The sequence below is a fragment of the Ceratosolen solmsi genome, unplaced genomic scaffold (assembly GCF_000503995.2).
Source record: "Ceratosolen solmsi marchali unplaced genomic scaffold, CerSol_1.0 scaffold41, whole genome shotgun sequence".
NCBI classification, from domain to species: domain Eukaryota; kingdom Metazoa; phylum Arthropoda; class Insecta; order Hymenoptera; family Agaonidae; genus Ceratosolen; species Ceratosolen solmsi.
The window spans coordinates 6404308-6420981 of NW_011948424.1; the positions used below are offsets into that span (position 1 = coordinate 6404308).

Below are 16674 nucleotides of genomic sequence, written 5' to 3' on the forward strand. Positions count from 1 at the left end.
GAGAGAGAGAGAGAGAGAGAGAGAGGAAGGACTAGATTGGTCGGCTATTTACAGATCCATTATGGCATATCTTTTTTAAATACCTAACTTTCAATTGACTCGATAAGTCTAGTTGCTAGGAACATGTTTTGAGAGAAAAAAAACTCATAAAAATAATGAAATAGTTGTAAAGTAAAGTAAACCACTTTAGTATAAGTAATGTATATACTCGACATTAGTTCTTATGATTCTTTTTGTTTATAAAAAGTTAAATAAAAAATGATAAATTTTTAATATCGACGACTTAAAAATTGAAAATAACATTATATGGTGAGGTAGTTTATTAATATATTCTGTTATTAAAAAATATTTCCCAGCTTAATTTATAATTTACTTTTCAATGTTAAAATATTAGCGCTATCATTTATATTTCGCTAAAATTATTTATAAAAATTATTGAAATGCAGATTGAAACGCGGATATCATATTTTAATATAATAAATCGAATGAAGTCCACGACCATTTCAATGAAACTCCCAGTGTCGAATAAGACGCGGATACTTTATTACGTATGAATTATAATTAGAATGATCCAATTGTAATAACCATAAAAATGTTTATGTATATATAGATGGATGGATGGATGGATGGATGGATGGATGGATGGATGGATGGATGGATGGATGGATGGATGGATGGATGGATGGATGGATGGATGGATGGATGGATGGATGGATGGATGGATGGATGGATGGATGGATGGATGGATGGATGGATGGATGGATGGATGGATGGATGGATGGATGGATGGATGGATGGATGGATGGATGGATGGATGGATGGATGGATGGATGGATGGATGGATGGATGGATGGATGGATGGATGGATGGATGGATGGATGGATGGATGGATGGATGGATGGATGGATGGATGGATGGATGGATGGATGGATGGATGGATGGATGGATGGATGGATGGATGGATGGATGGATGGATGGATGGATGGATGGATGGATGGATGGATGGATGGATGGATGGATGGATGGATGGATGGATGGATGGATGGATGGATGGATGGATGGATGGATGGATGGATGGATGGATGGATGGATGGATGGATGGATGGATGGATGGATGGATGTATGGATGTATGGATGGATGGATGGATGGATGGACGGATGGATGAATGGATAGATATATAGATTGAGAGAGGGTGGGGTGACAGGGTGTGAGGTGGGGGAGGTCGAGGGAGGAATGGGAGGGGAATATAATTCAACTATGTCCTAGACAGCTCAACGCTCACTTCGTCGATAATGACAGGGTGATGAGGCGAGAGAGACCGAGTCATCAAGAGGACTTCGGGACTTCAGAGAATACACATAAAGCGAACAACTTAATACCACAATTTTATCATTCGTCGGGGCGGTCGCTCGCTTTTTCGACTCCGCTCTTCGATCTGCGGTCTCCCGAAATAAAATCACGCTCTACCTCCCCCTTATTACTGTCGGCAGCCTGCGCTACGGTATTTTCTATTATCTTCTCCTCGATTCGCCATCCCGGGCGGCAGCCGGCACACGACGCCCCGAGCGCGGAGCCTCGATCCTCTTGCCTCTCGCGGATCCATCCGCTCACTCGCTCCCTCTCACTCTTTGTCGAACCCGAAGCATTGCCTTTACGTTTCATCGATTTCGACCGAGCAATCTCGCAGATTACCAGTAACGCACTATGAATACTAATGTGTTTCATAAAAAACAAACAAAAAAACAAAAAAACAAAAAAACAAAAAACAAAAAAAAAACAAAAAGATGAAAATAATAATAATAATAGAAAAAAACGTAAATAAAGAAGAAAAAAAGTAAAATCCAAGGACTAAATTTTCTCTCAAATTTTAATATTCCAAAGGATTTCTATTAATTCTATAAATTATTATATCAAACTGATCTTGTCATTTTAATCTAACAAATAAATGCATTGAATGTCAAGTTTGGCATTTGAGCTAAAGCGCCAAAAACATTATCTTAATGATGGAATTGGCCAATTATATTTGATTATTAATTGATTTGATTGAGATTGATGTTTAATGTATTGCGAGAAGACTTAAAGCTAGCTATGTTATAGATATATTTTCATATGAGTAAATTTTGTTAAATAGTGGAAAATTGCCTTGGAGTAGTGAGGATATCGATATCATACATTTTTATTTCAATCTACGATTTTAGGAAGAGAATTAAATTATTCCTGTGGATGATGGCATGAGAGCGAGTCGACGTTATTATTATCATAATAAGCAATGATTATCTGAAAAATCTTATCATTTTTCTTCCAACATCCAAAGTATTACTTTTTAGTTGCATAATGAAAAGCTTTTTATGTAAATGAAGACAGCGATATTTACTACAATTATCTCACTAAAAATGGATTGAAAATTTAAATAATTTTTCTGTAAATAAAATATTTCATAGTGAATCGATTATAATGAATTGAATAAATTAATAAAATTCGCGAGATGCAATTGATTCATCGTTTTTTTTTCCCCATACCAATATAAACGGACTTAAAATGTTGGCACTAATTAAGTAGAAAGCTCAGTGAGGAATTTCTTTATGAATCAGATCGCTTAGCCGAATTAAAGGAACATTAAGCAACGGAAGTATTCACTTTATTATTGTCAGCGACAGCTTTCTATAAGAATGATTGAAATAGTTTTGATTTCATTATATATAGAAATCAGTATGGTAAGTTTAAATAATCGATTAAAAATGAAAAAATTATAATAATAATAATAATAATAAAAATTAAAAAAAAAAAAATAAAAAAAAAAATGATAATACGTAAATATAATGAAGCTTACGTTTACATCCAGAAAAATGTTATAACAAATTTAAGTACCAAGCGAGCTTTGAAAAGAAAGAGGATTTACATAATGTTGGTGTATTTAATAAATATTCACATTCACATACACCTAGACGCGCGCATCCACGTAAGATTGCAATTTTTTTTTATATTCTTTTCATTTTTAACAAAGTGATGAAATATTAAGAAAAGTAAAGTGGTTCCTTTCGTTTAACAGAACCGCAAGTGATGCGCCGCTCAATCGTGCATTAGCATTCGCAAAGTACAAACCTTGGCATCTAGCCTCTGCCGAAAAAGCGAGGCAAACTTTTTTTTTTTACAAGCGAATGCAAATATTTTTCGCAAAACACATATCCTCAGCCCAGGACCTGGCAACATTTCAGCCAGAATTTAAAGTGTCCCCCTACTACTAGGTCCGTCGGCGCGCGCCTAACGTGCGTTTAGGCATGAAAAATCTCAAGATCATCGGCATTCGAAGAGCAAAGTCGCAAGCAGTAAAATGGAAACGGAATTTCTAATTCTGAGATTATAGTCTCACACAAGTGGCGGTCTTCCATCATAATCTCCCGGGAATCTGAATGAGTCCGAGGTTGCTTAAAAAGTGAAGCGGGACTTCCCTCCGTTTTTATAGTTGGCGGGCGCGAGCGCAGCGTCTAGACGCGCCGGAGCAATTCGCTCGCGCGTAACCGTCCATTACCTTTAGAGCTAGAAGAGGAGAGGCTTTGCACTTTTTGGGGGACGACGATTCGCGCGACGTGTGGGAACCGTTGCCGGTTTCGTATTCGCAAAATTCCGTACGGCTGAGTGTGTACGGGAACGTCTGGAACGTCGGGGATGTGGGGTGATGTGGGGTGATGTGGAGAGGGATGGTGGTGGTGGTGGAGGAGGAGGAGGAGGAGGAGGACGCGAAGGTGACTAGGTGGAAGAAAGAAGTGCAGGGGCTTGTGCCGCCCGGTGGACTGGATTTTCACCTCGAGACTCTGGATTCCTCGATGTACTTGGCTCGCTCGCCCTCGTCCATGTCGATGAATTTGTTCTCGAAGGTGCCGCTAAACGGAATCAATATGGCCCCTGGATCGTTCTTATTCACCCACTCTTTGATCTTGATTAACCTGTGGGCAAACGTTACTTTTATCTTCATTGGCAGATCGGGCGCATCGCTGTTTCCCCTAAGGGAGTATCAATGTACCATTGACTTCCATCTATTGCGTACATTAAACATATTAATAACGGATATCGTTCTTCCATCTATTGCGTACATTAAACATATTAATAACGGATATCGAGCTTATTTTATATGAATATTTTCTCCGCTTATTGGATGTAAATTTTCATGGTACATGCAGAAACGTAGACGTAAAATGATATATTTTTAATATCTTATTTAAATGACGAATCAATTTTCACGCAAATTTTCACAACGCCTGAACGTACCAGTTGTGCGTGTCATTTGCTATTCTTCACTAATGATACACTTTAAAATAGATTAATGTAAAAGGAAAATGAGCAGCGATTACAATGCAATTGTTACATTCCGTTTTATACGGCTATGATAGTATTGACGAATGAATGTCCAAGTATCGATTGAAAATATTAGAATGAAATAGTTTGTAGCGTTTGCCGGACGATCGCCCGCGATTACAAACAAAAATTATCAAGAAAAAAGATATATCACGATGCGCCGTTATTATTAAGATAAAAGTTAAATTCCATGCTTAAATTGAATATAACTCTGAGATAGTGAAATTTCTGCTAAAACGAGAGACAATTAAGTTTCGATAAAAATCTTATTTTGCCAAAGAGATGATTGTAATTGCAAATGTAAAAGACGCAATTACAAATGCGCTAAAACAGTAATTGACAATATGCGAGTCATCCAAGAAGCTACTAAAACCTGCAAATAAAAATGGCAATAACGTCGCGTCTCGGCATCTTTCAATTCATAAAATATAATTGTAAATTCGGTTGATTTGCGAATCGATTTAAGAACACCTTCAACGAATAAAGTATGGATAATGAATTAAATTAGCAAATTATTGCATCCGACAGATGCTCTCTAAAATTGTTCGAGCATGGATGAAAATCAAATAGCGTTCAAACGTTTTCTTTCCTTTGCAAAAATTACACGAGAGAATTCAGCAAATTTTATTCTCGAATGATATCGTGGCAAAACATTCCATTATTAATCGTCGAGTTGTATAATAAAAATTGCACAGCTATTTTGTTCCAAACGCTTTGCTTATTTATCGTTAATCGATTTATCGTAAACCTTGGACGATGATAGACTTTTAATTCACTAGTTTTGTATTGCTTCTCTATAAGAGACGTAAATGGAAAAAAAAGGGACCCTAAGGGCCAGAATTTTAATGCCACTGAAATCCCTCCTACCCATCACTTTGCAATCATGAATTCTTTGGTACTTACCATTTGTTTTTCTTACGAATGTAGTCCTTCTCCGAAAGATTCACGAGATAGATCACCGGCTTAGACGTAAGAAACATATATTTATTTAGGATCTCGATCTGAAAATGGAATTAATTACAAGATTTTTATGAATTGAATTGCGTTTGTTGCAAAGGATGCTGTCGAATATTGTTCAATAATATAGAGGAAATTACGTCCGATTTAGCTGTTTCGATGAATAAAATTAACCGACATTCACGAAATTCACAATTTACATTAGCATTATTTACATAAAAAAATTATCCTACAAGTACATTATTATAATAAAACGTAATCTTGAGCTTATTTGAGCCTTTCAATTATTCGACCACGAATTTATTCGAATATATTTTCAAAAATAATGAAGTACAGATTTTTAATGCATTATAATATCGAGTACTTACGGCTTATCAGGCATTTTTCATAACTCAGAACTTGAAATTTGTCAAAGATTCAATAATAAAATAGCATTGAATTGCTCTTTTAATATCGATTAATTATTATACAATTAATATGTAATATAAATTAAGATAGTGAAAAATATATCGAGACACGAAATGTTAGAAAAGCATCGAAGCAACGATGGTCGGCACAATCGAAAAGCTCTTCGCTTCAAGCAACTTATAATCCCATACTAATGCAATTATAAACGGCGATCCGTATTTGCAATCGAAGGCCATAATGCCCATATCGTTATCCCGAGTCGGCAGTCCCGACAGAAGGTACAGTGGCCCATCTTTCATTAAAGTCTACGGAGCGACAAAAACACAAACGGTTCATCGGTCAAGGTCACCCAATATTGAAGAGTTTCTCGTTCAACGATTCGGCAACTCGAACAGAGCGAAATTTACGGCCAAACTGCACATTGTTAAATCCTCGTTCCACGAAGGCACCCCCACAGTCCTGCAACCCGTGAACGATTCCCGCGCGTCCTCGATCCACGACCCCGATTGTCAACGCATTTTCACTGACAATCGTCATCCTGGGAATCGTAAAGTGCATGTCGTTGCAACCGCTCCAGGAAGCCATTGCAATTGCAATTGCAATCTCTGGGTGCGCGCGAGGCAATGCCGAAAATGCCTAACCGAGGCGTTGACGCGAGTCCAGAGACGAAAAAGCCGAGCCTTTTACTACCGACGGCGCTCGATCGGACCTCGTTATCGCGTTGCGAGTCCCATCTCCCGCGAGTGGGCTGAAAGGTGCCTTCTCGGTAGCGCAATGGGCCTCCGTTTCCCGACACACGGAAATCCATGGGATATCGATGCATTGCTTTCCGATATTCAGCGGAATTTGATTCGCGAGCTTAGTCAAGTGCACGAATGGAAAAGCCGATGCTTCATGCTGTGGCGAGCAGGCATTTTCCAAAGAGATTTAAGTGGAAAAGCGCGGGACTTGCGAGACATCCGGAGAATGAAGGTGCTTGCCTCGTTTAGACTCCAATCGACGAATCTGATGTGGTTTTTGTCCTCCACTAGAACTTGCTTCACTTTTAGCAGAGCATCCTGCAACATTAAAAGAATTCGAACTCTAATTTCATATATATTGAGATAATTATTATTATTTATTGTCCTGACGCTGAACTTACAATGCACATGAAAACAATCTAACTATCTCGCTACAATATTATAATATACAACTTATTAATATAAGTTTGATATCGAATTATCTAGTGTAGTGAGTCGGTATTTTATTATTATTATTATTATTTTTTTTTTTTATTTTATTTTCTTTTTTTAACGAAATCTTAAAAATATCAACATTATCGATACTACAGTTATTATCAATACTTTGCTAAACTAAATCTAAAACATCGATTTAATTAAAATGTTTGATTGCCTCTTGATTCTTACAACAAGCAAGTTAATATTAGAGAAATTTTTCAAATAGGCACTGCGCACTTACAAATATAAAATGCAAAAATGTTCACAAATTTTGCAGCCCCAACTCTATTGGTTTTTACAATTTATTTGATTAAACCGAATTTATAATGTCATGCGATCGCGACGTTTTTCTTTATTTATTTTTTAATCGAAGAAAGAAATTTTATTAACCATCCAATGAACTTGGGACTCTTTTGTACGTTAATTCGCCCTATTTTTGTACTTTATTCGCTGGTTTTGTAAGCAAAGAAAGGGAATTTGCAAATGTCACGTGATATTGTGAAGTAGATTTAAATCCTGCAATTTGACGGTTATAAAATACTTATCAAACGTAAAACAAGGATAGCCTTGTTTTAAAATGAAAAATTTAAAAATGACTTTCTTATATTTTGTAAACTTTTTTTCCTCTCGTTTTTTCATGCCCCGTAATTATATATAAATACAGTTGATTTTAAAACTTCGTCATAATAACTGTCTGGATTCCTTCATCCGAGCGTTGAAAATCTCGTATTATTACTTTTCATGCATTTGATCATTAATACACGTTCTTGGCTTCTCTTCTCAGATCCGTATGACACGGAACAATGCAGTTTAACAATAAAAAATCCGGAGTAAAAGAGCAGAGTCTACTTATTATTAAGGGATCGGCTTGCAACTTAATCCACTTCTTCCAATTTTCAATTAGGCACGAGTGGCAAATCAGTATAAATTCATAACTAAACCAAATGTGCATGCAAGCCCCATAGCATAGTCCTGCATGTCTTATACGACTGTCTTACATCACTAATGGATTGGAAATAAAATAAAGGATAAATTAATGCGCGAGCGAGCTTTACTTTGAAATTTTCACCGATTGATTTGCCGAAGGCTCCTAAGAACAATCATAAAATAAAACGGAATCTAAACGTCGCGGGTAATTGCCGGAAGCGTCATCACGGGCAAAATAGCAAGTTTGAAAAAAGTCCCACGCGTACGTTTGCAGAGCGGAGACTAGCAGGACTAAGTACACGTAGGCTAAACGGACGGATGGTGGGCTCGTGTGGGTGGAGGTGGTCCTCCGAATGGCGCGGGGACGTTTAAAGCTAAGTTCCGCGGCGGCAATGCATTCCGCGAAAAAAAAAAGGCGAGGCGCGTCGTCGTTCAGGGCTTTGGCACGCCATCAGGAGTCCAAACGTACGAAAATTAGCCAAGACGATTATTGTCGAATCGCGCACGGAAGGGAGGCGGCGCATAAGCATCGCCTGGGCGCGCCAACCTAATCCTAACTCCCGGGCGAAATTTTGCGTACCAGGGCACGAGGCGTACCTGCTGCGAGGCTTTCGGGCTTGCGGAATTATTAGGCCTGTTGGCACTAACGAGCGTCAGGGCTGAACGCGAGCGGAGAGTCAAAAATTTAAATGCCGAGTGGCCGGGGAAGGCTTCTATTCTATTAAGAGGCTCGAAGACACGAGAAGATTATCAGCGGCAAGGTTCACCACCCACCCGGGGCATGCCAAATGGGATTATCTGTAATATTACTTTTTGTTTGTAGGGCAGCGCAGCGCAGTCGGTGCAAGGGCGGCGCATGCAACTAATAGACTAATTATCGACTAATCAACGCAGTCGAACGCACCTATCTAAGCGTAAGCGTATACGTCGGAAAGTTTTCTCCTTTCCCATCCCAGCGCACCAGCAATAATCACGAGAGCAATAATACGCTATTTTCAACAGCTCAGATAATCTCTTAGGATAATTATTAATCGATTAAATGTTGCAGCGATCAATTATTCAGAAATAATATTGTTACTTCTGTGCGATAATAGATGCCTATGTATTATATATAAATATACATAAAATGAAAATTAAAATCAATGACAAAATATTTCCACGATATTTCGATAAAAGCATTCGTTTCAAAAGCATAAGATTTTATCGTCGCGAGCTATGCGACTATATGTCACTATAATAATTATTAGTATTGCATGTAATCGGCAATTCTATGTTTAATTGCATTATTAAGAAATCGATAGCTAATAAAACACAATTAAAATTAATAATAATTAAATCAAAGTTAACAATACTATTGCTATTTAAAGCACGGTGTACTAACGTGTACTACGAATTGTACTAAAAAAATACTTTCATTATTAATTAAAAATATGCTAAAATTCATGTAATAATTAATATTACAAATTACTCGTAAAATCAGCCAAGATTGAGGATAAATGGAGAAAGTGGACTATGCCTTCTGTAATGTCAAGTGGCAATCATAACTACACGAACTACACAAACTATGTATTCGAAATAAAGTCGAGTTTGCATTTGGAAACTATCGCAGATAAAAGTGTGAAGAATAAAATTTCAAAAGAGGCAAGTGGAATGAAAACAAGAAAGCCCGATCGATGCGAATTAGCTTCACACGTATTTCCCGGAACAAATTTTGCCAGTCGGCGCGCATCGCTCATTCCCACATTCACGAAATGTTCGCTTGTTGTTCTCGCAATTTTCAAAAAGTTCAGAAGGCGGCGAACGGCTTTCTTTTGCACTCCTCTATAGCAGATCGGATAATTCGACGGTAATCTCAACCTTTAGCCACTTTATTCGAGGAAAAAAAATCTGCAAATTATGCTCGCGCAGCCAACCGCGAAAGAGAGAAATCACACGATGAATTAGTCAAGAATTTCTTCACGATCCGTTTTGGCCAGATTTCCGATACGCGGCTGACGATCGCGATCCGAGACAACGAGAAAAAATTTTCTCAATGCTTAACCCCACCCCCATACGCCCATCGCCAAATTCTTAAAATGCAGAATTTTAATTATAATTTGGACATTGCGATGAGCACGGCACGATGCTGCGATGCACAATTTTTTCCCATCAGTAAAAAAGTTTTAAGGGAAAAGTATACTTTTTGATGTTGAGGAGAAATAAGTACTTACCGAGAAATTTTTTTCTCAAAAACTATAAATACCTTTAAAGGTTCGACAATTTGGCACAATTGGATATTTGTAAAAATATTTTAGCAACGTGGCTCTCTTTTATTTAATATAAATCCAAACTTCATAATATTCGCGCGCCGTTTATATAAAATTATTTTATTAAAAATGTTACAGAAAGCGCTAAAAACGTGTCTCGTAAACTTATTCTCGTAAATATATACAAAATCTATAACCAAAATTATTAATGCAGTGTAAAAAATGTGCAACTATTTAATAATAAACGTGCTATACGCCATAAAAACAATGAGAAAAATGAATTTTTCAATAAAATTCATCGGTAGAAAATCCATATATATATATATATATATATATAGCTACTTACATTAAAAAAATATAATATTATAAATATTAAGTACTAATGAACATTATAAGGGAAAATAACTTGTGAAGTTTGAGGTTAAAAAACATGTATACTTTAGAAAATAAATTTACGAAACTTTATAATTGCGATAAGATGTAGTCACACTTACCTAATAATTGCAGGTCCTTTCAGATTCAAAAAAAAAAAAAAAAAAAAAAAAAAAAAAAAAAAAAGACAGAGAGAGAGAGAGAGAGAAAAATAAAGTTTCATATTGCATTATTATTTGTTTCTATATACTAGAGATAATAGGACCCTCAGTTAATTTTAATTTATTAGGATATAAAATATATTTTATTCGTGCTATTTATAGCATAAATTTCTAAATAATTTAAACGTTTTGTTTATAATAATCTTCTTCATTGGTGATTAATAAGATCCAAAAGATCCAAACTAAAAGATTTATTCAAATAATACGTGCACTATCTTAATCTAAATAGTATCAATTTCATTATCAGAATTATAATGTTGCAACATTTTTCCATACAGAGTAAATTAATAAACATTAACGTCAACAATGCTATAGTTAATGTCGGCTATTATTTATTGTCGCTTCGCAAGTGCAATTTTATGAGATAATAAAAATAAAGATGCTTAGTTTTCAATACATTCCATTTTATTCGTGCATTTGGATAATCTTAACTTCAATCATATTTCAGCATACTCTTTCACTTTCTTTTTTTTTTTTTTCAACAAATCAAGATTACAACCATTAATTCTATCATCAACCATAACTTTTATCGATACAGCCTATAACTTCCAACAATTTATTTTGGAATAACAATATGATTTTAGAAATTTATTGAAATGATATCGCGATGTTAAACCCGAGAAAGCCTTTTTTTTCTAAAAATTATCAAAACGAACGAATAAGGTAATAAGATATCGGTCAGCACATCGACAAAAATTTTTCCTTCTACTTGCCTATACAAACAGAGACAGAGAGGCACAGCGTAGCTTATCCTCCGATCCGAAGGGCATTGTTGTTTTGCTATTAATCGCGCGTCCGCTCGCGAATTTTTCACGAGCCAACGAGGGCTTCGCACCCCTCCCACCCCCCTGTTAATCGAATGTAATCGCTCGAGGAGATGAGCTGGATCACAAGGGGTTGTCGATGCAGCCAATTTGCGATTATCGTGAGCACGTGGGCGGAGCAGCGGTGGGTATGGTCGGAGGGAGAGGGGGATGGGTGTGTGTGTGTGGGGGGGGGCGCGAAAGTTAAGTGCAGTTAGGCGCTTCGGGGCCCAATGTAAATGCGTATTCGTGCCGGGGCAGTTACACCGTTGCCACAGCGAAAGCTCGCCAATGCCGGACGTTCGCCTCGATTGGCGCCTTACCTGAGCGAGCTCTGCCTTGTCGTAGTTATTGGCCGGAAGGTGAAACTTCGGCAGCTGTCGGATGCTTCCCGATAATTTAAAATATTTATTATAATAAATATATTAATAGGGAATATTTTTTAAATACTTTATTGGGTAACGGTAGTTGGCTTCATATTCTTAGCCCATGACGTTGATTGGGATAATTAAGCTGTTCGTTCATCTTCGAACTATGACTACTCATTTAACAACGAAACGAAATAGTTGGTATTTCTTATAAATAAGGCAGCAACTTCGCGCAATACCCGACTATTTTCAATTTTATATATTCCTCGAAATTACATTTAAGACAAAAACACTAATTGTCACATTATTGTTTCGGTTATTACACTACCAATCAAATCTTCCGAAATCTACTCAGCCAAGTCAAGCGATAATTATATAAAAGATTATTGAATTATCATGAATATGTGCTATGCCATGTGTGAAAATTTAATTTATTTATATATAAGGCAACGATTATAATATCGATATGCCGAATATTGTAAAACGAAAAGAAAAGGGAAAAAAAATTTACCTATTAACCTTCAATGTAGCCTATATTAATTTGATAATTATAATTATCGTTTATCCTATTGAGCAACATAATATTAAAATAAGACATTTAAATCTTTTAAAATTTAGTATCACGACATTATAAATTTAAAGTCTCGATAATATATGTGTACGGGTAATAACTTACAAAATACTTAGCCGTAGAGCCTACGTATTAAAAATAAAAGTACAGTACTTACGATCAAAGATATGTACCAACAGTATATATAATACCGTTGATATAACTAGATATCTAAATAATAATCACAATGTTTGTCGTTTTTTTTTTTTTTTTTTTTTTTTTTTTTTTTTTTTGAAACGAGTGGCATAATATTTATTTGAGATCAGTTCTACTTGAAGCACGAGTATCATCATGTTATAACGAGTACAATACTCGACTCACTTCACTCCATTCTTCGCACTGGTAATAATACTATACGATCCAGACCTTTAACCGATTAAAAGATACTTGATATTTCGATAATATTGTTCTGATAACAAACCCTCAATTACATTTTCATTCAACTTATAAGCTAAAATTATTAATATTCAATTCAATCGCTTTTGTGTGTACATAAACATACAGAGTCAATATCTTGAATGGATCGTCGATATATCAAGTTACGTATATAAATACGTAGACGAACAAATGTGTGCATGCGTATTGATACGAAAATCATGCGTACGTATAGATCATTGATACAATTTTATTAAATATTTTTACATATCTAGTTATATAAATAAATAAACGCAATCAATATGTGTGTGTATATATATATATATATATATGTTTGGTACGATGATAATGTACACGAATTCGTAAGGTATTGCTAATACTCGATAATATTTTGTTAAATTCATGACAATGGTAATATAGAATGAAATAAAACTTACATATTCAGGTTTCAGTTTTTTGTCGTTTCCTCTCACAACTAATTTTTCCAATTTTTCTAAATGAGCAGTGATAAATTCAACATCCTTTAATCGGAGTTCCTCGTTAATTATTTCGAAATCCCTTACTGGATTAACGTCACCCTCGATATGCGTGACGTCATCGTCTTCGAAAGCTCCTAAAAAGTTGAAAGAAAGCAATTTTAAAAGAATAATCAAAGGAAATTCTTTATATAACCGTAATTACAAGAATGGCTCTTTTCTCGAGATAATAAGTGTATGAGCATTAAAAATTCGAGATATAATGTTGTCGAAAAGTAAAGCGTTATACTTTTTCGTGGAAATAAGAGAGACAAGTAGTAGACGGAAACTGGCAATAAAAGTGAAAAAATAGGTAAAGAAAGGACATAAATTGATTTAAAAATAACTGTTTTTTTGTTTTGTTTTTGTTTTTGTTTTTTTATATATATAAAGATTACTTTGTATGTCTAAACGTAGTAAATTATTATTTTATCGACTCATATACTATAACGTCATGTTGTATATTTACGAATAAAATGTTCCAATGAGATTACTTATTTACATATCACTTAATTATCTAATTACATAATAAAGTAATGGCATACTTGTTTGCATAGTTTGTTTTTCAAACGCTTATCATTTGAAATATGAAATTATTGGACTTTGGTTATTATTAATAATGAATAATAATAGTTTATCAAAGTTACGATATGTAAAACAAAAGGGTTTGTGATTATATCGTACGAAACCATAAATCGTCCCCTCCCATACTTCCTGATGTTATTTAAACAATTGGTCAGCGTTAACTAATGTAATCGTAAAGATTTTTGTCTTTGCCCTGTCAGTCTTTCTCTTTGCTCTCTCATCTCTCTTAATTATTGTTTGCCAGTGTGTCTGTAGCTGTCTACGGTGCATCGATGCGTTGCGGCGAGTGGAGCCGAGAAACGAGGCTCTCGTACATCGGGATTGACTTAAATGGATTCGCATAACGAGGTCCATTGTGCCGGCAGATGTATTATTGAGGAGCTAATAAAGCATAAGTGGGTATGGTCGAGGTGAGCATTTTTTTTTTTTTGTTTCTTTTTTTTTTCAGCGAGCCACCGAAGTCCGGCTCCTTGGTAGAGGATCTCGTGCACAAACACAGAGAGGCGCGGGTACGGGATAAGGACGTTGCGTACGTACGCGGGCAGACTGCAAATGAAAAGAGAGAAGAGCTGCAAAAAGAGGAGCGAGTGAGCGGCTTCCCGAGTGCATATGCTATGTAATGACTTTGGCCGCGAAGCCGCATGCAAATTATGCGCGCGCGCGAGGAAAACGAGAAGAAGATGCTGCTGGTGCTGGTGCTGGTGCTGGTGCTAGTAGTGCTGCCGTATATATAAGCGACGGTGGCGGCGACGGCATATGCGACTCCAAACTTCCAAAACTTTTTCACCTCTTTTTCGCCGAGTTTCACGGGCTTCGGCGGTCCGCGTTTTTTTTTTCCACCAGCCGGCGACCATTGAATTTCTTTAGCTCGCGCACATACTCGTAAAGAGAGCAATTGTTTTTAAGCGATAATTGGCGCTCGCTTCGCTTATTTGCTCGTTAATGCAAGTATCAGAATTCGCAAGCCAGAAAAACGCATCTTATCCTTCCTCTTATTTTTCCTCTTCGTCTTTTCTTTCATATTCTTCTTGCTGCAAATTGCTGCATACCCTTTAATCCTCGACAGAGCTTTACAACTCCGTACGAATATGTACATTTTTAATGGAAATGCTCCCTATAACTTTAATCAATTTTAGAAGCCACTGGACGTTTAAAGTGATGCCTAAGTGACCGCGTCTTAAAATAATATTATTTGTTTAGCTAATTGAAAAATTCTTGTGAGAAATTTTTCATTATAAATTATTGATTTGTACGGGAATGCACGTACACTAGTATAATTATTTGCTGAGTTAACACTAATTTTCTTAAGGAAAACTAAATGTTTGCAATTTATTTAATCACATTTAATGTTATTTTTAACATGAATTCCTTTGAAATAATAATATTATATATAAGAATAAAGTGGAAATTCTTTTACAAGTATTTCTTTTCTTTATCCTCAGTGTTATTGTATTACAGTAAAACTCATATAATTCACATGTTGTTGTTAATAATACAGAATGAATAATAATACAGAATTTTTCCTTAATGATTTATTATTTAATCTCGTATAAATCAATATTCTACGAATTTATTTATGATTTAAAAAACTCGTTTGAAAATTTAGTAATAGTGTATATGTTTGGGTATCACTTTATTTTCGACTCAAAGCCTATTTAAATGTCCTCAATTATGCAATTGTTGAAATACATTTAGCAAATTACGTGAGCTACAATACTTACAATATTTATCGATAAAAAAAAAATTCTAATTTTTTAAAACAATCTTTTGAGTTGAACAAAAATCTGGAAATATTAAAATAATTTCAAATGTTACAACTACATCTAATTTATTAAATTTTATAATAATTTAATATATGTTTAAAAAATTAATAAATAAACCAAATATTTCAATAAAAGAATATTTCTTAATTGAATACAGTAATATATTAAAATATACTCGTTACAAATAGTATTCACGAGGGTATCATTATAAGTAATTGTGTTTCAATAGAAGAAAGCTACGTATAGGCCAATATCTGGTACGTTTTAATTTTAAAAAATACCTTACATAAAGCTGATTGTGCATACAAAAGAAATGTATTATTTGATGAAATGAAAAAATAATGAACGTTATTATGAAAGATTTAAAAATAAAAAATTTTGGACCAACTTGGATTGTAGACAAGAAACTCGAAGAATTTACGTCATTATATTAATAAAATTAACAAAGCCTCCCCCCCCCTCTTCTCGTCGTACACGTATATTATAAATTTCGTCCGTATTAATTCAATTTCAAGTGCATCTCCTATTTCAGGTAATTAATTGTAATAAGGATTTTTCATTTCATTTTTGTTGAATCTATTAAATTTTTAATTATTCTCATATACACTATCCAGCGAACTTTCTAAAGGACTCTGGTATATATATATATATATATATATAAGAGGAAATTTTCAATTACTAGTTTGCACGGACAATTGTTTTCGCCATTTTCACGGAATATTTTGCGCTGCTTGTTAAATGTGTCACAGAGCTTCCCGTCGTCTCACAACTCAATTTTCCAGGAAAATTGAGGCGCACCGTTCTTGCGTTCTCGTGTAATTTTATAAAAGCTCCTTACAATGCGTCACGCCTACCTGTATAATCGTGGCTCGCTCTCGCGACTACCAATGTGATATTTAGCCGTGATGTGCACTTTCTATGCTGCGGCAATGCGGTTCATTCACGATGGCGCA

The 16674-nt window shown here is 35.3% G+C and overlaps 1 protein-coding gene across 1 annotated transcript in view; it reads right to left on the reverse strand.

Moving 5' to 3' along the window:
* LOC105362743 (obg-like ATPase 1) overlaps positions 1-16674 on the reverse strand; it is a 34385-nt gene that overhangs the window by 2053 nt on the left and 15658 nt on the right. The window contains exons 5-8 of the mRNA XM_011500231.1: positions 13296-13471; positions 6700-6777; positions 5258-5355; positions 3805-3945 (exon numbers count right to left, since the gene is read on the reverse strand). Of these exons, the coding sequence (XP_011498533.1) occupies positions 3805-3945; positions 5258-5355; positions 6700-6777; positions 13296-13471 (493 nt within the window). The remainder of the gene's footprint in view (positions 1-3804; positions 3946-5257; positions 5356-6699; positions 6778-13295; positions 13472-16674) is intronic.